This window comes from Ipomoea nil, unplaced genomic scaffold, assembly GCF_001879475.1.
Source record: "Ipomoea nil cultivar Tokyo-kokei standard unplaced genomic scaffold, Asagao_1.1 scaffold0794, whole genome shotgun sequence".
In the NCBI taxonomy this organism is placed as follows: Eukaryota; Viridiplantae; Streptophyta; class Magnoliopsida; order Solanales; family Convolvulaceae; genus Ipomoea; species Ipomoea nil.
Window position 1 is genome coordinate 491,178 of NW_017617222.1, and position 24,529 is coordinate 515,706.

General features: G+C 35.8%; 1 protein-coding gene across 1 annotated transcript; it reads right to left on the bottom strand.

Moving 5' to 3' along the window:
* LOC109177105 (protein FAR1-RELATED SEQUENCE 5-like) lies at positions 1–1,299 on the bottom strand. Its single transcript, XM_019326413.1, has one exon. It carries the CDS (start codon positions 1,297–1,299, stop codon positions 1–3), a length of 1,299 nt encoding a protein of 432 aa, XP_019181958.1.
* Between the last annotated feature and the right edge of the window lie 23,230 nt (positions 1,300–24,529).

Here is a 24,529-nt window from a genome sequence, read left to right on the forward strand (position 1 = left end):
CTATGCCTTTTTCTTACCCTTTTGCTTGTCCTTATTTTTAGGGTTAAGTGGGCAAGTCCTGGTGTCATGGTGATCTCCTCTAACACCACAAAAATTGCACTTCATGCCCTCTTGTTTTTTCATTGCCAACTCCTTGCTGCTTTTGATACGCTTGCCGCTGCCCTTGTTCTTTACATGTTTCGGTGGAAGTATGTTGATCTCTGAAATTTCTGTTGATCCACAATATGATTCTATAACAGTCCTCCTGCTGTGTTGAGGGGACAATTTCTCCTTTCCTGACAGTAGCAGCTGTTTCTGTTCATCAATCACTTGGGAAAATGCAGTCAATTGCTCCATGTTTGATCCTGCCATGTCCATACAACAGTGTATATCAGACCACACTTTGTTCAGCAACATCTTCTTTTCATCCTTTGGTCCATTCTGATCGTAAATCACACCATCTATTGCAAACGTAGCTTTTAAAGATGCATCCTTAGTCCACCGATTAACCACGTACTTCAGAGGGATCCTTTCAAGGTCTCTAAAAACCACAAATATGTGTCGACATAACAGTCCAACCATCTCAAACATCTTGCAACTGCATTTGGCCTCATGGTCATTTACATTGTGCACCACAGTAAATCTTTTGTTCTTTCCATCCATAATATCATAGTGCAACATTCCACCGTCTTCTCTAACACTCAACACCATACATTTGAAACAGGAGGCACATATTTCTTCCTGAACTTGATAGAAAACAGTAATGGTGTAGACGATTGAAGCGTGCTTTTCAATTCCCAGAGGCGTCTTCATATCCGGATTGTAGCCTTCGTTGTCACTGTTGAGCTTTGCGTTTGTGTTACGTTGTGATCTAAGAGCACTGTCAAAGTTCATCATGAATTCAACTAGGCTTGATCGGGGACCAGTAAAACGGCTGTACGTGTAGTTCTCACTTTCGGAACGAGAAGTTGTCCTGAGTAGTCCTCCCATAAAGACATCTCTAAAATACGCTGGGATCCAATGCTTTCTAGCCTCAAACATAGTTTTAAACCAGTTGTGTTCGACTAAGTTGTACTTTTCCATCAGCTCTCTCCACTGCTTCTCAAAATCAGGAGGTTCCAAAGATGACGTCCAAACGGTTGAGTTCAGTTTGTTCCTGAATTCCTCATCCTTGTTCAGCGTAGGACCCACCTTTTCCCCAACTTTGCACATGATGTGCCACATGCAATAACGATGCCTGGCTTGCTTGAAAACTGTTGGAATCGCCACTTTCATAGCTGGATCTTGATCGGTGACAATTATTCTTTGTTCCATACCCATTGCCTTTTTAAATTTTTCAAAGAGCCAAACATAAGACTCAATGTCTTCTTTCAACAGTAGTCCAGCACCGAATGTTATAAATTTTTTATGGTTATCAACTCCAGTGAATGGTGTAAAAACCAGATCGTACCTACAGGATAAAAAGCGTCATCACAGTATGCATGTCACGCCCCACTTCTAGGACGTGACCCGGCCGTATCGTTACGTGAAGACCTGTAACAATACGAAGCCTAACCATACATTGCACTCAGAATCTTCATAATAACACTTGAATATACAATAATTCAACAATCCAAAAATCGACTAGTTCTTCCCAAAAACTAATCAAATCTACTATTAAATATTTACAATCAAGAGTAGTATGTCCAAAATGCATCACAAGCACCAAAACCAAGCACAAAGGTCTACCAAAAATACAAAGGGTCAAAGGGAAAATGAAAATAAACAAAAATCCATGATAAGCTCCAATACTAGGACTAAGCCTCCTAGTTTCAAAAGTCACCTACGAGACCCCACCACTTGTGCTCGTGCTATTCACATGTCCTTAACTGAAACATGAGGAAAATACAAATAATGAGCTAATGCCCAGTAAGTGGTACTCCTCTCAACCTCGGATCAAGTAGCCCCAATAAAATACAACAAAAAAACTTTAAGAGTAATAAATAGATGAAAAACTCAATTCTTAAATTATATTAAAGTCATAACATACTTTCATTATACTATACACAAATTCCCAAAACGAAAAGCTTTAGCTACATGGGCATCAACATCATTTCATAATACAATACTTTCAAAAGCACCAATGACTCATTGGCAACCTACAACCACCATTATCGGCATAATGGTCCAAAAAGACTCGACGATTCGGAATGAGTCAGGCTCGGCGATTCAGAATGAGCCAGATGGAACGTTCCAACAAATAATTCCAAAGACTCGACGATTCGGAATGAGTCAAGCTCGACGATTCGGAATGAGCAATTAGGAACGTTCCAAGCCAAACAGAACAAACAACAAAAATGTAGGTTGCCTCATGAGTTTGGTCAAACCTTCAAAATAATTCTTATAATCAAATAGCCCATTGTAGCAAAAATCAATTCCTTAAAGATCACATAACAAAGTTCATATTTCAAAAATAGATAATAAGTTCATCAAACTAAGAAATATGCAAGGTATAAACCATTCTCAAAATAATAATTTTCTTAGTGCATAACTCTTTAAACATCATAGACTAGTTCATAAAACTAAAGTAATTTCAAAGGGATTGAAATGGCTTAGGTGGAAAGAACTCAAGTTAATAAGAATGTGGTTAAGATTTCAAATCTCACTTTAAACAAATAATCCATTTTATAAGGCATATGATATATAAAAAAACACACAAAATGCTAGCTGACAGAGTCGAACCCACAACCAACCCACCAGCATAGCAACCAGAAACCATTCTGCCATCTCAACACTTATTAACAATTTCAGTCAGAAATTCTTAACATCCATCCGAAAACACAGTTCCAACGAACCCAAACACAATTTCAATCCAGATTTCAGCTTAGCATTTCAGACCCAAAAACATATCATAGCTCAAAATATTTTTAACTCATACTAACCCTAAAATGGGTATTCAAAATAGTGGAGATTATTCCATAATAAGTTATGGATTTTACAAAATAAGGAGAGAAGATCTAATCACTTACCTAAAACATCCAAATCTTAGCTATTTAGCTCGCCCAAATACTCCTTGTCAAAAATCCCTAATATTTTCAAACATCAATCTTAGGGCTCAAATGATAAACCCAACTCAAAGAGTGAAATATGGAGGTCAAACTCACCTAGAATACTCCAATAGCTTTGAGATCTAAGCTTGAAGAAGATGGAGATCAAAGCTTCAAGGTTTTTCCCTTCCTCTATCTCTCTAGCCAATATTCTCTTTTTCTTCTTTCAAATGAGATGGTCTTCCAATATAAAAGGGATTCCTTAAGCTTTAAGGATAAAGAGGGGTAATTTAGTAAATTCATCCAATATCAATTTTAATAACCTTTGACTTGTTGACCTATTTTAATAACATAGGTATATTTTTATTTCTAAGATAGTGGGTATTACAATGCAGGTGTCAAACTGCCGCACTTAGAGAATTAGAGTAACGCACATTAAGTTTTAAAATAGCACGCATATGTAATTGAGGTCTAATTCTGGAAATTCCGCATTAATATGCGAGACAGAAGCATTTAAGATGCGTAGTATAAAACAACAATGTGCGTTTATTTGTATTTCAAATCTTTTTCAATAAAACAGTGAACGTGTGTAAATCTTAACATGTCTCAACAGATCAGGCAATGCTAAATGTGTATTAATTAATGAAACGCACGCAAGAATGTGAATAGAATAGTATATACCTTTTTGTTGAGTATGTGGCATCAAAAGAGACAACATCTCCAAATGCAGCAAAATTCTTTTTTGACATTTGATCTGCCCAAAACAGTCTGCTCGTCTGCTCATCTTCATCAACCTCGTAGTCAAAAGCAAATACAGGGCACATCTCTTGTTTCTTAATAAGATTGTGCACCAGTATTTGTGCATTAGCTCCCAATATGTATGCTCTGAGATCCCTTCTGACATTTTTAAAGTCCACTACAGTTGCTCCAACTTTAGAGTAATCCCCCAAAATATGACTGTATAAACCATGAGATTTTGATGCTCCGATATTTGCTTTAGCGCAGTCAAGTATAAACTTCTGGTGAACACTGGAGATGTTTCTATTTCCCCCTTTAGAAACTGCCTTGCCAGAACCGAAGACATGTTGTGATTATGTTTTTCAATAAAAGTGGTAACTTGGTACCCAGCTGCTCCAATGTACTTAAACATAATCCTAGCTCTGCAACCAGTTCGGTTTGAAACCCTTCGCCGCTTTGGACAGGAAGGACCTTCCCCTGCATCTGCACTTGACTGCGACTGACAATGTTGAGATCCTGTATTCTTAAATCCTTCTCTGTTGCAAAGGATTAGCTTTTGAGTTTTTGTCCCGTCACGTGCTGTAACGACGGAACTAGACCTCGTGTCAAACCCGACTTTCGCAGCATAACGAGTGTAGAATTCAATACCAGCATCCAATGTTTTAAAAATCATGTCTACTGCTGGTCTAATTTCGTCTTCACAGTGAGGAGTCCAATACTGTGTCATTCCAGGAGATATGGTCAATGTATGACCATTGCTGCTGCTGCTGGGACTCAAACAGGGGTTGTTTGTAGATTGAATGTCAATGGGAACTGTAACATATAAGCATGTGATTGTGTTGTTGCAAGCCCCTACGTGCATAATGTGAACACTTAATATGCGTTAAGTTAATCAGATCATTGTTAATATGGCAGATTTATAAAATACAAGAGTATGTGCGGCAAGTGAGAAATTAACGTGCGTCAGGGTAATAGTTAACGTGCGCATGTTAAACAGTTAATATGCGTGAGTGTTTGTTAAAATATTATGTCATTACTTAACGTGCGTCAGAGAGTCCAGTAACATAACATGCGTCTGGAAAGGCATTAATGTGCGTGTGCTCAACAGATAACATGTGCGAGGAAAACAGTAATATGTGCATTTTTAAAAATTATCATGCGGCTACGTGATCATCTAAGTGCGTAAGGCTCTAGGCTCGGATTAATTAAAGTTGCTCAGTAATTCGATGGTTAACTTGCATGCTTAATGTGCGTGTAATTAAGACAAGAATGATAACAATACAAATGCAGATAAAATTAATTCCAGAAAAGCGATATAATTTGGGTAATACCTCGATCGAATTCTTCCATTGTTCTTCGGTTGACGTTTTTGATGTGTTTAGGGTTTATTTTGACGAATATGATATTGAACGACGAAGAGAGAGAATAGATCTAATTGCCAATTCCATAGAGATCGTAAATTCGTCTGAGATTAGGAAATATAGAAGATTAGGAATCAATGGTGAATTTGAAAACGCTGGAAGAAGAAGAACAAATTTTTTTTTAATATAATCAAAAGGACAAAAATGCCCTTAATGAGCAATTCGCGCTTAATTTTTGCTATTAATCTGATTCGTTCGATCAAGAGCTACGTGGGGCTTAGATTTAACCTCATTATACACGGGAATCAGTAAATGCACGGGAGCCCTTCCATATATATATATATATATATATATATATAGATATTTGTCCACACAATAATTGCCGAGAAGGCAAATTATATCGTGCACCGCGGTGCATAAGCATTGAGCTTCTAAACGACTGGGTCGTTTTGTTTAATGAAAAGAAACGACACCCGTTTCGCGCCGTTCCGCAAAAAGTAAAAATCTTTTATTCAGTTTCATTTTGTATACACTGCAGCTTCATTTCAACACAACTACAGTTTCATTTTGATATAACTACAGTTTTATTCGATATTTATACACTCAAATATGTGAAAGTGTTATTTAATTTTATTTTATATACACTATAGTTTCATTAAAACACAACTACATTATCATTAATTTCGATATAACTACAATTTCATTGCACAATATACACTCAAATATGTGAAATGTTATTTAGTTTCATTTTATATACATTGTAGTTTCATTGCAACACAACTACAGTTTCATTTCAATTCAATTGCAGTTTCATTTGATAATATAAAAATAATACGTGAGGCAGTGTCAGTCTAGATACACTGTAGTGTCAGTTTAGATACACTGTAGTTTTAGTTGGTAATTAATACACCAAATATGCGTGTTCCGTTAACTGTAACGGCACGCCGTTTCTTTACTTGAAGAAACGGCGCCGTTTTTGGACCGAGTACCACATATTTAAAGATGTATCTTGGGTAAAGCCTATCTTATGACATTAATTGGTAAAGGATCACATCACAAAGTTTAAACCGGCGAGAAAATTACACTTTTGGTCCTATGACTATATGGGTCTTGTTAATTTCAATCCACGACTTTAAAAATTAACAATTTAGCACCATAACTATGTAATTTTTATCAGATTTGGTCCACCCAACCAAATTTCCGGTCAATTGTCGCTGGAAAGTTGTAATCACTTTTAATTTGTTTAATAAGCGGGGCAAATCAGTCATTTCAATTTTTTTTTTAAAGGGAAAGTTGAGACTTGAGAACGCTGGTTGCTGGGCATCCTAATCCTCTTGTTGATATAGATATCACAGGGAGAGTTGTCGGCTTTACTCTGCTTGTGATTGGAGCAATGGGGATATGGGAAGCATCTGAAGTGAGTAACCCCTAAATCCCAATACCCCATGTGTTGCTGTTGAAAATGAAAATGGGGATTTTAGCTCACACAGGCTTTGAGACTGCAGCGGCCATTGGGAAGAAGAACAAGCTAAGCTGCAGGTTGGGTTTGCCACTGGGATTGTTCACGGTCTGCACTGATGATGGTGGTGCCGGTTCTTGCCTGCTTCCAAAAACATTAAAAAAACAAAAATAATAATTTCAGCGCCACCGCAGTCTCCTAAACTGCCTCACAACCATACCTTTCGGGTTGACTGCAACATGGCTCAGCCATTGCCGAACACTCAAGCCTAGTAAAGGCAACGACCACGAGCTCTCACATCTCCCTCCATTAAAAATGAACTAGGAAAAAATGAATTCATATATTATCCTCTTTCTCCATCTGCTACTTCATCAATTCCAGACCTTACTCGATATATATAACTTTTTTTTGTTTTTTAATTCTGATCTCTAATGCAGCCGGGGAAAATCTGGAGAGATGCACGCCAGGTTATGGTGGGAAGAGATCCGAGCCAGGATACATAAACAGTATTGTATTTGTGAAACAACAATGGTGATACACATTCAATCACGCCACAAGAGGCCACTATATAAAATCCTAATTCGATTTAAACTTTATCATTCTAAAATCCTAACTCGTTTAAGATTAACATAAGATTTCCCAATCATACTAAAATCCTTAAACTGGCTCATACTATATAAACTCTAGCAGGCTGGACATAATTTTCTTCATCAATCTACTGCCTCATACTATACTATATAAACCCTTGCAGGCTGGGCATAATTTTCTTCATCAATCTACAAGCTACTACAATAATTGATCATGTTTATCAAGATTGTTTTGCTGATATGGTTTTATTGTCTTCTCCAACAAGCAATAGGAAAAAAAAAAAAAAAAAACTCCATTTAGATCCCCTAAAATTGTAAATTTAATTTGTTCAATTAAGTCCAAAGTAACTTGTTTAATAGGTTAAATCTTCACATTGTTGACACGTGTCATTTTAAAATGTTTTTTTTTGTTTTTTTTTAAATTTTTATTTATTTATTTATTAAAATATATTTTATATATATATATATATATATATATATATATATATATATATATATATATATATATATATAATAAACAGAAAAAACACAGCCACCTAAACAGCTTTGTGCATTTTCAAAAAAAAAAACAGCTTTGTTGTGTTTTTTTTTTAATTTTACTTTTTATATATAATATATATTTTAATAAATAAATAAATTATTTTAAAAATATATATATTTTTTAAAATGACACGTGTCAACAATGTGAAGACTTAACCTGTTAAATAAGTCATTTTAGACTTAACTGAACAATTTTACAGGTTTAGGGGATCTAAATGAAGTTTTTTTTTAATTAGGGGACCCAATTACACTATCCGGCCAACTTAGGGGGCCAATTTGACACTTTTCCCGAAATCTACTATACTAATAAGAGCCCAAGAGAGTTAGGCCTATAATGGGTAGAAAAAATGGGCGGTCAAATTTTTTAATCAAATGAATGGCTTTGATTGATTAGATTTTAATTTTTTCTTAAGATTTCCTAATTTATCTTTAATGAATATGATTATCCGTTAACTTTTCCGTTAAATATTATCTTTTCCGTTAATCTCTATTAGTTCACCGTTAACTTACTCATTGATTTCAATAAGAAAGGTCTTAGGTTCAAATCTCATTCCAATCAAAGTTGACATAATTAGTACTCTATTTTACTCTTATTAAATTAAATAATAATTTAGTAGATACAACCAAAAATAGTACATATGAATTTTTTTAATTTAGAATTATGTGTCTACAATGTCTTTATTCAAAACAAAAAAAAAAATATTCATGATCAATTAAGTAAATAAGAGAAATAATTTCATTAGTTATATTGTCTTTATTTTTCTCCAATATAAAAATTCTTTACATTGAAATTCATCAATTGATTATATTTGTTACATGCATTGTCCCTACAATGTCTTTATTAAAAAATTATTCATTATCAATAAATTAATTAAGATAAATAATTTTATTAGTTATATATATTGTCTTTATATTTCTCCGATGTAAAAATTTGTTACATTCAAATTCATCAATTGATTATATTCACTATATTGTCTATTATTTTTTTTGTGCACTATTTTTTAATTAAATATCACAGTTATAATACAAAATAATGCTATATATTTATTTACCAAGTATTTTATTAATACCATTAAAATATTAAAAAAAACAATTAATAAAGTTAATCATATTAACTACTTGAGGGATTTGTTGACAAAGAGAGTATTTAAATCACACAACAAATTGAAGTGAGAATTACCTCGCAATTGTTATAAATTAATCCTTATTTATGAACATTATTATGACATTGATTACTTGATTTGTAACTGTTGTAATAGTAAATTTGTATAGATTATATATATGATGTATAAAGATATAATGAGATGAAGGAATAAGATATTTCCCTTTTCTATCTTTTCTCTCTAGTTTTGTTTTTATTTTAACACGTTATCGGCACTTTGCTCTACATCTTCTTGAACCTAAACGGAAGCGAACGGCAATCCAATCATTGGCCTCCGCAGCCGACGACCGGAGTATCGTTCAGGGAAGTAGAAGGCGATGAGAAACAGTCCGAGTTTCCCCGGCGTCCATCTACGGTCGTCATCGTCCCTCTGGCGGAAGTCGTCTGCGAAGGCAGAGGCAATCCAGATCGGAAAGCTCCGCGTATCCCTCGACTTCTCCGACGGCGGGGAGGGCTGCGATTTTTCCCTGGAGCAGGTTTCTGCAGAGACAGGTCAACGCTTTTATCTCCACCGACGATCAGCCTCCTAGCCCATCCCAAGCCTTCGTCTTGAGGACTGGGACCCATCACCGATCGGAAATCCAGAGATCTTCCGCGGTGGATGCTTCTCGCAAAAATTCCCAATATTTGTCGGCGGCCTGTTTGCCGGCAATCCAGCCGGTTGATCGTCACTATGATCATCTGAGTCTGGCCTGATCAGTAATCGGCTACCGGCGGTCTCCTCGCAACCACCTATGCAGCCGGCAAGTTTTTCAATGACCTGAAGTCACGAACAATGAAAATGGCAATGGCGATGACCTTGGCGTGGTCGCGGCAGGGAATCACATCTCCACAACTGAAGGAAATTACCACCGTCGAAGATTGCTGTGCCGATGGAAGCTGTTGGATTTAATTAGAGGTTTCGTTCGGCAGCCGTGAATCATTTTGTCCGCAGACTTTTGTGGGTTCGGTGGTGACTTCGGCGCCGCATCAAACTCTCTCTGGGTGGCACGATTTCCACAAAATGCAGGTAATTTGTATTATCAGAAACCAAATGCTCACACATGCAATCGATAATTGTGTTTATATGAATGTATATGCGGAGAGAGAATTGGTTTGTTATTTAAATTCAAAAGGGAATTGAAATGGGATGAAAAGGTTCTACGGCCAGCCTGCCACATTTAGGTGCATTTGGACCTGCTGAAGCCAGAAAAGTACTTGATAGATTTCCCTTTGGGTTCGGTAGCCGTATCTCATTCTGAAGCTTCCAGTAGTAAACAAAACCGCCCTCTCCCTTAAATGAGAGGGTATTTTTTGAGGAGATTCGAGATTCTGCTGATGTGCTTAGTTCCATGTTTAACCATATAAACAAGCAATTGTGGACTCAAAAAGGAAGTTGTGCATTTTATGAAAAGATTGCAGCAACATTTAAACTGGATGAAGACATGGTTATTGCCAACTGTGATGTAACCTTTTTACATCACAACTTACACTTCCTTGGAAGTATTGGGAATATATAGACACGTGGTTTAAATCCCAAAGGGCACTACACTATGCTGTATAATCCTTTATATTCGTGAATCCTTTGGTTATATACGTGGCTGCCGCACATGGTTTGGGTGAACATGCATATTTTCAGTATGATCCCTGGGTGATTCAAGAGTATTGCCATTACTGTTATCTTCGGCGAACGGTACATTTCTCATATTCCTTTTAATTTATAGACTAATGGAATATATCTGGTCATGATAAGCTACTCTATATTTATACATAACCCATGAGTTTAGTTTTAAGACATCAAAAATTGATGTGCAGTTATAAATGCTACATATATCACATATTGAATATACTTCTCTTTATTTGAAAAATTTGAGTATATAATATCTTGATTGGATTCATAAGAGAATATGTTATTCTCTTGTTGACAATTAATTATTTGCTATAGGTCATAACGGTTGAGATTTATCACACAACTTATATGTGAGATAATAGCATGAATTCTCAATAAGGTATTTCATTGTTAGGTTGCACCTGTCGTTGCTAAACCTTAGTTTGATCTTGATATGAGTCTAAATATTGTGATATATAGCATAAATATTGAATATAGCTTTGCCCAGAAGGCAAATTTGTTACACTGATATATGATAATAGCACCAGGACAAATTCCCCAAATGTAAAATTGACTTGGTACTGATATTAAAAAGCCATCAATTGTTATTTGTCCAAATTCAAGTTTATGGGTTGCGCTAATTTATTATAGCATTGTTTCACATGAGTCTTTGACATTGAAATAAACCTCAAATTTGAGTATTTAAACAAAGTGCATAATTTTTAACATACTTTTGCCCAGAAGGTAAACACTAAGAGCACTAGTTTTTATTGTCACCCTTTGTCGTAAGCCCTCTATTATGAATATTTGATCGGAAAGGATCCATAGACCCTAAGCCAATCCCTGAAGGATTACCCTGCGTCTATAATATATAAATTATAAATTATTATGATCCCCCAATGCATAGAATGCATGATCCAAACAATTAATTCTTGGTTATTTGGAAAGTTAATTATTGAATTTTACTTCTCGAAGTTCACTTCCCAGATTTTACTACTTGGTTTTTACTTCCCTAATTTTACTTCCCGAATGTTATCTTTCGGATGGTACATGAATTCGTTGTACTCCAGTAGAAGTACATGACCAAAACTATTTTAAATATTGGCATCTATGATAGTCACATAGTACTCCAGTAGTAGTACATGACAAAATTATACTAAGTGTTTTGAGTGTCGTCGATTTTTTTTAAAAGACAACAACACTTAACTTTTGTGAAAATATACTCTTTGAGTTTTAAATCTTCCCTACTTGACAATGTGTTCGGTCATTGGGCTATTTATCTAATAAGGTCTGTAAAACCTCTAATGAGATTGATTTTTGGATGACTAATGACTCATGAATGAAGTCTGCAACCTCTATTTTTTTAATGTTATGTTACTCTGCAAAAATGCTATATGATTGATAGCCAAAAGTGAATCACATCATGTTGGTTTGCCTAAAGCAAACAAATTGTGAATATTTGATGATGATGCCTCACCATAAATTGAGAAAATGAATTTTTGAGATCCTGAATGATCTCACCATCTATACATCTATATATGGCGTTTAACCTATTTGAGATGGTTGTGTACTCGTATAATCTCATTTAATCAATATGTATGCTTTCTCTATTTGGACATATATGATTGCACATACTTTTGAGTACTTATATGTTGTGATTCTTTTAAAATTTTAAAGACCCATTTTTTTTTTAAATTATGGCATGAACAATTGGGTCCCTTAAGGCAAACATAATGAGTCAGATATTGAAATTTCTAAGCATGTGTGAATAAGAAATTACCAAATTATCTATTTTGGGGGATATTTGTATTAATTCAAATCTGACTCATTGCATATCGTAACTATTCCCCCATACACATAGTACATGGTAGAATTAAACATTTCTCAATCTATGTTTCTATTCTTAGTATGCAGTTCATTTTATTATATCACCACCTCAGTGTATCTCTGTGGGCTATAAATCTCTGTTTGCATACTAAGGGGATCAATAGATACGCTGACTGCATACTTAATTAATGAAGATCGTTTCTTGGCATTAGGGGGAGATAAGAGTTCAAATTTAATAGAATGCCAAGAAATTTCATAGAATGAAAATATCTTCATTATTTAAATCCATGTACTAGTTAAACTGAACTAGAAGTTCAGAAGATGATCTATTTGCGATATTAGCAAATAATATGCCAAATATATCTATTGATCATATTGATCATAAAAAGAGTGACTAGGTCCCATATACCTTCCCCAATTTGGACCAAATATATCTACCGATACTCCTTGACGCCAGAAGTGTAGGAGATCTATCGGTGTAAGATATAAGAATCATTATACTAGATCTAGTAAATAAACATTGTCACTCTTGAAAATTGCTTGAACAATTATGTCCTGCAGACGTTCGTCCAGATGACGAAAAACCCTAGTAAAATTCATAGGTGCACCAAACAAACGTAATACTAGGGATGCGGAACGACCAGATCAAAATATCTTTGGGAAATGTCAAGAATCTGGTTATTTTAGAAAATTGCCATTTAACTTTTAGAAATATGGGAGAAATTCCTGAAATATGTTATAAGTTGTCGACAACACAATTGCCATTACAAATTGATCGTTATATGATAATCTGGATCCAGAGTTAGGCATCAGAAGTGTCATGACTATTTAACGTATAAAGGAGCAATTACGACATAGCTCGACTCGGTAAAATGTAAAATTCTCTTTAAAACAATATACCATTGAGCATTAACCCTGAAGGTTACAAATGGGTGTGTGCATGAAAGAAAAATAAGAATAACGAGGTGATATGATATGAAGCGAGTTTGTAGCCTTATGGGTTCACACAGATACCCTTGATTGATTCTAATCAAATAAACTCTCCCACGATGAATGGCATTAAGTTCCGCTACATAATATTATTGGCAGAATAATAAACTTAGATATGCAACTAAAGTCCCTAACGAATTTTAAGTTCTCAAAATGAGAAAAAGTGAAAATCGCAACATTAAAATATTAAGGTCTTTATATGACCTGAAATAATTAAGAATTGGCTGAGTATTTTCCTCCCGAAGAAGGAATATGTATCTATGTGTCATTATTTACTCTTTAAAGAGTTGCGAATGGAGTTATTATCCTCATATAGAAGGAACAATATGTACCATTATGTGCTCAATAAAAAGTTGATAATGGACTTATCTATTATCTCAATCAATATCGATGGTGTAAACATCAATGAAATATATAATGAGCTTGATGATGTCAGTTCATGTTTAAAGACTGAGATTTTTTAAATAAAAAGCTTGTGAAAGCTATAAGTATATATTATCTCGACTTGAAGATCGAGTTTTTTTCTTGAAGAATTTTTTTTATATACACCAGTTAGCCAATACTTGATTTTGATTAAGATACTTATACAAATCAATATATAACGGGCTACTTGGGTACTGGCTATTATTTTTGTATCTCCATAATGCCAAGTCCCAAAACTGGTTGTACTATATTTACCCCCATTGTCCTATAAAAGGACAATAAAGATTGTATTGCTCAAATGATAAAATAATATATAATGAAATCTTTTGACTAAGATATTATGGTGTTAATATTATACCCACGTGAGCTCCAGAAGAGTCGCGAGATTATTATAAAGTATATTCGTTCCATTGACAATGGTACATATTCATTTACAAAATTCCTTTATACATTTTGGAAATTTAATGTATAGGACATCAAGATTGTTATCTTGAGGGGGAGTATAATTTTACATGAATCAATCCTGAAGATTGATGACTAACGACCGTACTCTTTTTTCCTTAGTTAAGTTTTTCCCCACGGGGTTTTTCCTTGTATCTAAGCTTTTTAATGAGGCAGCTAATCTAAAACAAGAATACACATACTTCATGCACTCTTTTCCTCAACTAGTTTTTTTCCCACTGGGTTTTTCTAGTGAGTTTTTTAACGAGGCATGAGTATGACGAGATAATAAATTCTAATGACAAAACTGAAAATTGTATCATATCCCTTCTCTACACATTTTGAAGCAATGACTTTATTTTATCATGTAGAACTTGAAGATTGTTATCTTCAGGGGGCAGATGGGAAGTGCATTTACTCGAATCAATCCGGAAGATTGGACGTAAAATTCTGAATATTAAGTCATAAAAGACTAACAGTTGTGCACTATTAGCAACATATCATGTACTCTTTTCCTCACTAGTTTTCTCCAATTTTGTTTTTCTAGTGTGATTTTTAACGAGGCATGAGTATGATATAATGATGTAAATGGGGAAATGTTGCAAAACAATTGCTTAAATGGACAAACCCCAAAATCCTGAAGATTATGCAGTTTGTGCCCTGAAGGCTTATGGTTGTACTCGTTTTCCCTTAACTAAGTTTTTCCCACAGGGTTTTCTTAAGTAAAGGTTTTTAATGAGGCGACCAATAATTATATCATGTACTCTTTTCTTCAACTAGGTTTTTTCCACGTGGTTTTCCTAGTGAAGTTTTTAATGAGGCATGGATATATATTTTTTTCCTTATCTAGGTTTTTCCCACAGGGTTTTCTTAGCAAGTTTTTAACGAGGCAAAGTCGTGGACAAATAATGTCCAAGGGGAGTGTTATAAATTCTTATTTATGGACATTATTATGGCATTAATTACTTGATTTGTAACTGTTGTAACAGTCAATTTGTATAGATTATATATATGATGTATAAAGATATATAATGAGATGAAGGAATAAGATATTCCCCTTCTCTATATTTTCTCTCTAATTCTGTTTTTATTTTAACAGCAATGTCTTTGTTTAGCAATCAGCAGTTAGCTCTTCAATATTAGTATATATATATTTAATAGAGTGAATTCCATTTTTGGTCCTACTGTTATAGGTGCGTTTCCAATTTTAGTCCATTTTAATTTTTTTTTGCCACTTTACAACCACTGTTATTGAATGTGTTCCACTTTTAGTCCACCGTTAATATTTTCGTCAAGAGGCCGTATAATCCAAGGGTATTTTGGTCTTTTTATGGTTGTCTCTTCTCTTTTAATTCAGGCGCTTCGTCCTCCTCCTCCGATATTCGAAGATGGCTCTTCGAACAACGAGAATGGGAAGCCAAAGCTACATCGTTTCATTCGTTCCAACATGGGCCGGCGAGGTTTCTTAGGTTTTAGGTTTAATGTTCTCATTTCTTTTAGTCAAACATAGTCTTGGATGAGAAGAAATATCAAAATACCCCTAGATTACACGGTCTCTTGATGGAAATACTAACAGTGGACTAAAAGTGGAACACATTCAAAAATAGTGGTCATAAAGTGGCAAAAAAAATTAAGGTGGACTAAAATTGGAAACACCCATATAACAGTAGGACCAAAAATGGAATTCACTCTATTTAATATTTTATGCCCTATTTTTTCTTTGTTCTCCCTTATGTCCCGTATTTGGTTTCAACCATACCTATACGTACAATTATTTTATTGACAATTATAATCAATCTTGACTATATTATCTTGCATTTGTAAACTTAGAATTACCTATTTAAATACGCAAATTCAACATTCAATTATCTATGCATGAACAATTCCAATATAATCTTGCATTGATATACTTTAAAGTACTTATTTAAAAAAAAAACATTGTGTATTATCCCAATCGCGTAATACGCGTAAAAGACTAGTATTAACATAAAACGCTTGAAAAAGAAGAGCCAAAAGAAACATATGTCGGTCGAGGTAAGGATGATTGCCTAAGAAGATGACAAATTAATCATGGGGTACGGTTATAAACTAAGCTCAATAAACTTTCCAACAAATGAGAATTTACAACACATATCTCACACAAATAAAACATATAAGGGAAAAACTATCATTGCCAAATATCGATAAGCGTTTACAAGATTAAGAGTTTGTTGTACAACTAAGATCTCAGTTGCTACCCTCTATGCTACTATCAGCAACTCAATTGGACATGACACACTATCAATATGAATGAAGAGGTATTCGACATTACTATGCCTGAAGTGAAATGAATGGAGAGGAAACTAACAGGAAAGGAAATGAGTTGACCTTCATTATTGAATAATATCTCACAGTTACAAAACAAGAAGCTAATCTGTTTATATACAAGGGGCAGTTATAACTAACTCCTAAGGTGTGAAGGACCTGAGTGCTCTTCAGTATTCTTACTGCTAACAGCCTTCATTTTGTTCCTCTGGTTTGTCACCCTCATGCTCTAATACCCCCCCCCCCCCCCCCCCCCCCGTAAACTGGAGCATGCATGTCATGTATGCCCAGTTTAGACAAGAATAGCTGAAAGGATGATGTGGGCAATGCTTTGTTGAAACCATCCGCTATCTGTGCAGAGGAGGATACTGAAAGGAGTTTGATGATTCCTTGGCTCACTCTTTCTCCGACTATGTGACAATCTATGTCAATGTGTTTCGTCCGTTCGTGGAAGACGTGGTTTTCGGCTATGGCAATGGCGGATTTATTATCACAGAACACTGCTACTGGCTTTGGCAACTGAATCTGTAAGTCATGTAAAAGAGAGATTATCCATTGGACTTCGCATACAGTAGAGGCTAGTGCTCGATATTCAGCCCAGATGATGAACGTGAAACGGTGGCTTATTTCTTCGATTTCCACGAGATCAAGGCTGATCCCAGGAAGATGCAGAACCCAGTTACAGACTTTCGGGTTTCTGGACAAGATGCCCAGTCAGAATCGGAGAAAACGTTGAGCTGCATAGTGTCATTCTTCCGGTAGAACAAGCCTTGGCCAGGAGCTTTCTTGATATATCTGAGTACTCGATGAGCTGCAGCTAAGTGCTCATCCGTAGGTGCATCGACATATTGGCTGAGCTGCTGTACTGCATATGAAATGTCAGGGCGTGTTGCAGTTAAATACAGTAGCCTCCCAATCAATCGCTATAGCTAGGTATGTCGTTGAGAATGGTTCCCCCATCTTTGCTCAGTTGGTAACCAGGAACCATGGGTGTGTTCACTGGTTTGCAGTTGATGAACCCTGATTCATTTAAGATATCCAAGGCGTATTTGCGTTGGCAGAGACTTAAGCCAGTATCACTAATATTGGCTTCAATTCCCAGAAAGTACCCCAGACTTCCTAAGTCCTTTATCTTGAATGCAGTGTCAAGAAATGTTTTGAGTTCTGTTATTAGGTGTAAGCTGTGGCTGGACACGAGAATGTCGTCAACATATATGAGGATTACTACGAACGATGATCCAGAACCTTTGGTATACATTGAAGGATCGAATTTTGATTGAACATACCCTTTTCCAATCAAAGCAGAGCTCAACTTTGCGTTCCACTGCCGGCTGGCTTGCTTTAAGCCATAGAGGGATCTCAAGAGCTTGCAGACTTGCCCTGGTTTGTCACCTTGGAAGTCAGGTGGTAGAACCATGTACACCTCTTTGTTTAAATCCCCATGTAGGAAGGCGTTATTGATGTCTAGTTGATGAATATGCCAAGCACGGGAGGAAGCTATAGCCATGATGGTGCGTATGGTGGTAATCCTAGCAACCGGTGAGAATGTTTCGATGTAATCGATACCAAGCTGTTGGGTGTATCCCTTTGCAACCAAACGTGCCTTGCAACGTTTTACCGAGCCATCAACTTTAAGCTTCACTTTGAATACCCATTTACACCCAATTGGTGTCTTTCCGGGAGGCAGATCAACCAAAGCCCAAGTGTTGTTATCTTGTAAGGCCTTAATTTCAACTACCATTGCATCCTTCCAACAGTCATGCTTTACAGCTTGGTTGTAAATTCTAGGCTCAACAATGTTAGTAACAGCCATTGAGAATAGCATATGAGGTTCAGATAAGTGATCATATGAGATAACTTTTGATAGTAGATGGGGAGATGAACCTTTATGTATGGCAGCCTCACAGAAGTAGTCTTGTAGTCTGCTGGGAAGGTGGCGATTTCGACTAGATCGTCTAGGCTGAGCCGATTGGGTATTACATGACTGGGAGGAAATCTCTTGGGGATTATTGTTGGCAGTGTTTGACTGATCATTTGAACTGCCTTGCGAGTGTAGAGTGTTATGATCTGTCTCATTTGTTTGTGGCATTGGCTCATCAGCGATATATGATTCATCAATGGGAGGATGTTCCCTCTGAATTTCCAGTGTATCTGTTTCTGATTCAAAGCAGACAGGAATTTTGGGAAGGGATGGCTCAGAGCCTCTCTGCACTCGATTTTTGATATGCTCTTTTGACATAGGGAATTCAGCTTCATAAAAAGTAACATCCCTCGATATGAAACAGGAGCCATCTTCCAGATCATACAATGTGTATCCCTTTATGCCGGCTAGAATTCCAATGAAAATGCACCTTCTAGCTCGAGGTGCCATTTTATGTCTGCCATGTGGGAGGGTTGCTGCATAACACAAGCATCCAAACACTTTGAGGCTGCTAATGTCTGGACTATCACCATACAGTTTTTGGTAAGGACTAGACCACTCAATTACAGGAGAAGGCAGCCGGTTGATGATGAAAACTGCATGCAGGACACAGTGCCCCCAAAAACTTAATGGAAGGTGTGCCTGAAATCTGAGAGACCTCGCCACATTAAGTATGTGCTGATGCTTACGCTCTACAATGGCGTTTTGTTGCGGAGTATTAACGCATGATCGTTGGTGAATGATGCCATTACTTGAAAAGAATTCTTCCATTTTGAACTCGGGGCCATTGTCACTGTGAAACACTTTGATTAAAACACCAAACTGAGTCAGCACATATGCATGAAATTGTTTGATAAATTGTCTAGTTTCAGATTTACATTTCATCAAATGTACCCAAGTAAATTGTAACACCCCCATTTTCCAAAACCAGAATATGAGAACATTTTAATTTTTTTTCCTTTTATTTAATTACAACACATTGTTTAAATTGCGGAAGCTAAAACAAAACGAGTGAATAAGGGATGCTACCGCCACGTTCAGGTATTCCTCTTATACCCAAACGATAAGGCTAAAAACAATTAATTAACTAAAACAACTCAAAATTATGAACTAGTACATTAACTACTAACAATTCAACTGTCTAACTAATAAATAATATCTCTAGGTGGTTCGCTCATTCTCATGTCCAATGCTCATGCAAGAGTTCCTACAAAAACAATTAAAGAATAGAAAACAAAGAAACACACAAATTCAGCATTAAGCTTGTAAGATCTACTTCACCCCGTAAAACATTTTTGCACATAGCACATCGAGCAGATAATTGGCATTTAGCATACACCCTTTAAACATTTAATCTTTTATTATCTAACCAAGAGAAAATGGGTGTTACCGCCACACTTAGGCAACCAACAACCTAAGTGCTAAGGCTAAATGTTATAAAATAATCTAAACAATAATCCAATAAGTAACTATTACAAAGTCTTTCTTCTTGAAAATAATCTATCAATTTGATCAAACTTATAGCCAAGCTCTCTTTCTTCATCATCCAAAATCAATTACCTGTATACATATAATTTTCAAGATATACAAAAATAACAACCAAAGTTAGCAACACTTTGCTAAGTAAAGTTTACTCCACCCTGTAAAATAGTTTTTTTTTTTTATAATAAACATTTTCAAAATATACGTGGAGATATACTTTTCAATTTTTGTACATACACATGGAGGATTAATATTTATACATGGAGAAATAACCATCTCTTCAAAATCCATTTGGAATCTGAACCAAAACCTATGTGCACACCCCCCAGCAGATTCCAAGCCACTGAGTAGTATATGATCCAAGTAGTCAGACTTCTTTCTGACTACCCCGTACTCATACGTTTTGGAAACTGGATCATAACTCATGTGATACACCCTCATGGGATTCCAAGCCCAGTGAGTAGTAACTGGTCCAAGTGAACAGGATACGTTTCTACTTATTACTACTCAACAGGGTAAATACCCTAGTGGTAGACTCCGCTAACCACTCCTCAAAACAACAGGACTAAAAGTCCTAGTGAGACAGGATATGTTTCTACTGCTCACTCCACAAAACAACAGAGAGTTTTTAAGCTCCCTAGTGAGTCGGTATATTCAACCGCTCACTCCACAACAAACTGGGTCATAACCCAAGTATCCAGAATTTCACAACAGGATACTACACAAGTCTTAAGAATCAATTTCCTTTATCCTCAATCTTTATAAAAGTGACAACATTACTGACATTTCTCAAGCAAACAAATTCTCAACATCTTAAATAAGGGATTGACAGAAATTTTCAGAAGGCATGACCTGAATTGAAAAATTTATAGAAATATATTGGTAACACATTTTCAGGTGAAATTTTCCAGATACAAGGTACATTGAGTCTAGATTATACACAAAAAGTTTCAAATCAATCCAATGTCTAAAAGTATTTTTCCCGAATTATTTCCCAACACTGCGCCAGACAGAAATTGAACTGGCAGCACACTGCCTCCACTTTACGAAATTTTTCTGGAAAAATCGAAACATATTTTTAACCAAAACTTTTTACAAAAATCAACTATAACAAGTCTAGGTTCTACATAAAAAATTTCAAGCAAAAATATGTTTAGGAAGAAATTTTCACGAATTTTTCTTTCCAGCTGCGCCAGTCAGAATTTTCACAGGCAATGATCAAATTGAATAAAAATTTTCCTTTTTAATCACCACAAAATCACCGTATCACATATTCAGGGATTCCAAAACATCTAAACGCACGTATCTACTCACATAATACAATAAATTATCTTTCCACGTTAATTATCACAAATTCTTCAACACCATAAATCACATAAACACTTAGTAAAATCAATTTTTGATTTGGGAAAAAATAAATTTTAGTGAACATAAATCTTACCTCTAATAATGCCCAAAAGCAATCACCTAAGCTTGATGATCTTGACATCTAATTCTTGAAATTAATTGATAAGAAGAAACTGCTAGGGTTTTATTTTTGTTTGGGGGAAAGGAGGGATTGTCGACAGAGAGAGATAGAAAAATATATTGAATTAGGTTATCTGGAACAATATGACCACTACTTAAACACTTAACTAATAACTTGTATTATAAATAATAATTCTAGTTGTAGGAGACTACAATACTTAAAAACTTAATATAATATTAATATACATATTAGCCTACTAGTAGTTAACATATATACATACGTAACACATATATAAATAAATAATTATTAGCCATAATACACCGTTTAGAAATAAACGAGTAGCAGTAGTAGACTAGTTTAAATAGTTTTGGGTCACATAAAATAATATAATTTCAGACCGTATAGTAAAATGTTTTATTTAACATAATATCTATTTTATAAAATTTTATTTAGAATAATAATATGTATAACAAAATACTCAAATAACCGGGGTATCACATAAATCTTGAAAAATCATCTACTATAGTTAAGAAGTAGTATTCTCCTCTTAAGGAACAAATTGGGAAAGGTCCCCATATATCAACATGAACTAGATCAAAACTAGCTTTTGAATGTGTAACACTTGAGGGGAATGGGGATCTTTTATGTCTTGCTAGATGACATATATCACAAGCCATGGGCTTCTTATTTGATACATCAATGCCACTGAATAGATGTAGCTTATTTGTGGGGAAGTGTCCAAGTCTTTGATGCCAGGTTTCCATACTAGTACTCTGCATGACATAGCATTTTTCAGTCATTCTTGGTGGTTCTGTCAAGAAATATAACCCCTCTCTAGCTATACCAGCTGTCAATCCATGATCCTTCTGAATTAAGCATTGTCCAGACAAGAATATTAGTTTGCAGGTTATGTCATGAAGCAATTTACTCACAGAGATTATATTGAACTTGAATGAGGGAATGTGCAGTGCTTCCTTTAGCCACAGATCATTATTAATCTTCACATCACCTATATGATCAACAGATATACACTGTCCAGTAGGAAGATTTACTTCAATTCCACTCACAGATTGGCAATTAGTAAGAAAATCCATGGAACACACAATAATATTAGTGGCTCCCGAATCAATAATCCATGTGGAAGAACACAGTGATAGAGAATTAATATATGTTCCAGGATACTTGCCTTCATCATTGGTGTGCTCATCAAACTTCGGAGTTAGGGAAACTGCCGCAACATTTGTGGAACTAAATGCCATTGGAGGTGGCTAGTTTGTCTGATTCTGAATCATAGCAAGGATCTTATGCAATTGTTCATTAGAAATTCCCAGATCCATTGAGTTATTCATGGCCGCAGCAGTAGCCGGTTGTTTTCCCTTTGATTTGTATCCCGGTACCCATCCGGGAGGGTAGCCATGCTTCTTATAGCATTTGTCAATTGTGTGGCCAGATATGCCACAATAGGTGCACTTTGCCTTAGTTGGATTTGATCTTCTGCCATTGTAGGAGTTTAGTGCAGCTGATACATTTTCATCACATGTGAATCCTTGTATTGCATTTGAATGATTAATCTCCACGCCTCCTAAGTTCAAGTTGGTTAAACCTAACTAATTTGTCTCTCCAATTTCTCTGCCATTACAAAGATTTTATACACCTCTGGCAATGGATCCAACACAAGAACATTTGATTTCAAATTGTTATAATCCTCATTTAGGCTTTGTAGGAATCGGATTACCTGATCCGTATCTCTCTCTTTTCTGATTTGATCGGCTAAGTCACATGAGCACCTTGGATTGCACTTGCATAATGGGATTGACCTTAGCATATTCATCTCCTCCCAAAGCGTTCTGCATTTTGTGTAGTACTCATTAACAGATAATGCACCTTGTTTCAAGCTATAGATCTCACTCTGTAGGATCGAAATACGCTGAGCATCCTGTTGTGAAAACCGTTTCGTAAGATCTTCCCATATATCTGTGGCTCTGTCAAAGTGCATCACACTTTGAGCAATAGATGGAAGCACAGATTTGAAGATCCAAGAACAAATTATTAGATTGCAGCGCCTCCATGCTCCGTACTGCAATTGATCTCTGCTTGGCTGTGGTGTGGTTCCATCAATCAACGACCACTTGTTCTTGACTTCTAACGCAATCCGCATGGATATGGCCCAAGTTCCGTAGTTTGAGCTTCCAGTTAGAGGCGGACTTACGAGGATCGCATTCGGATTATCATTGGAGCTGATGATGAGAGGACTCTCTAGTTCCTCTGTGATGTAAGTTCTTTGCTGTTGAGCGAACAAGTTCCTCTGCGGAACTGTCTGTGGAGCTGCTTGTGGATCGGTGTGAACTGGAGTGCGAGTTGGAGATCGCGTATTTGGCGTCGCGGTGTGTGCTGCTCGACTGGAGTCTCCGGCGCCGGAGACGGCGGCGGCATAGGTCGTAAATTGCCTATCTGATACCATATTCGACATTACTATGCCTGAAGTGAAATGAATGGAGAGGAAACTAACAGGAAAGGAAATGAGTTGACCTTCATTATTGAATAATATCTCACAGTTACAAAACAAGAAGCTAATCTGTTTATATACAAGGAGCAGTTATAACTAACTCCTGAGGTGTGAAGGACCTGAGTGCTCTTCAGTATTCTTACTGCTAACAGCTTTCATTTGTTCCTCTGGTTTGTCACCCTCATGCTCTAATAAGAGGATATGTACAAGATGAAGACAATGACAATATGTACTGAAGATATGAAGACAATGGCAATGCTACCCAAAAAAAAAAAAAAAAAAAAAAAAAAAGACTTAGAGAAATTTCACCAAAAGTAGTATTTATCTAGATTATCATTTTTAGACTAGCGTTTTTACAAAGTTGCAAACAATTGTTTTAGTGACAATTATAATCAATCTCGACTATATTATCTTGCATTCGTAAACTTAGAATTACCCATTTAATAAGCAAATTCAACATTCAATTACCTATACATGAACATCTCAGTCGTTATGCCATGGAACCGTGTTCACCATGAATGGTGAACACGGTCCCAACGATAACGGTGCACCGTTATCTTTTTTTTTTTTTCTTAATTAACCGCGTGATTTTTCTTCTTCATTTTCACATTTCGCGATTTCACTTCCTCTTCGCGCAAGTTTCTTCAACATTCATAAATTATGAATGTGGAGGCATGGATTTATGAATGTGCAGTTATGAAATTATGAATTTTCTTTTATGAGATTA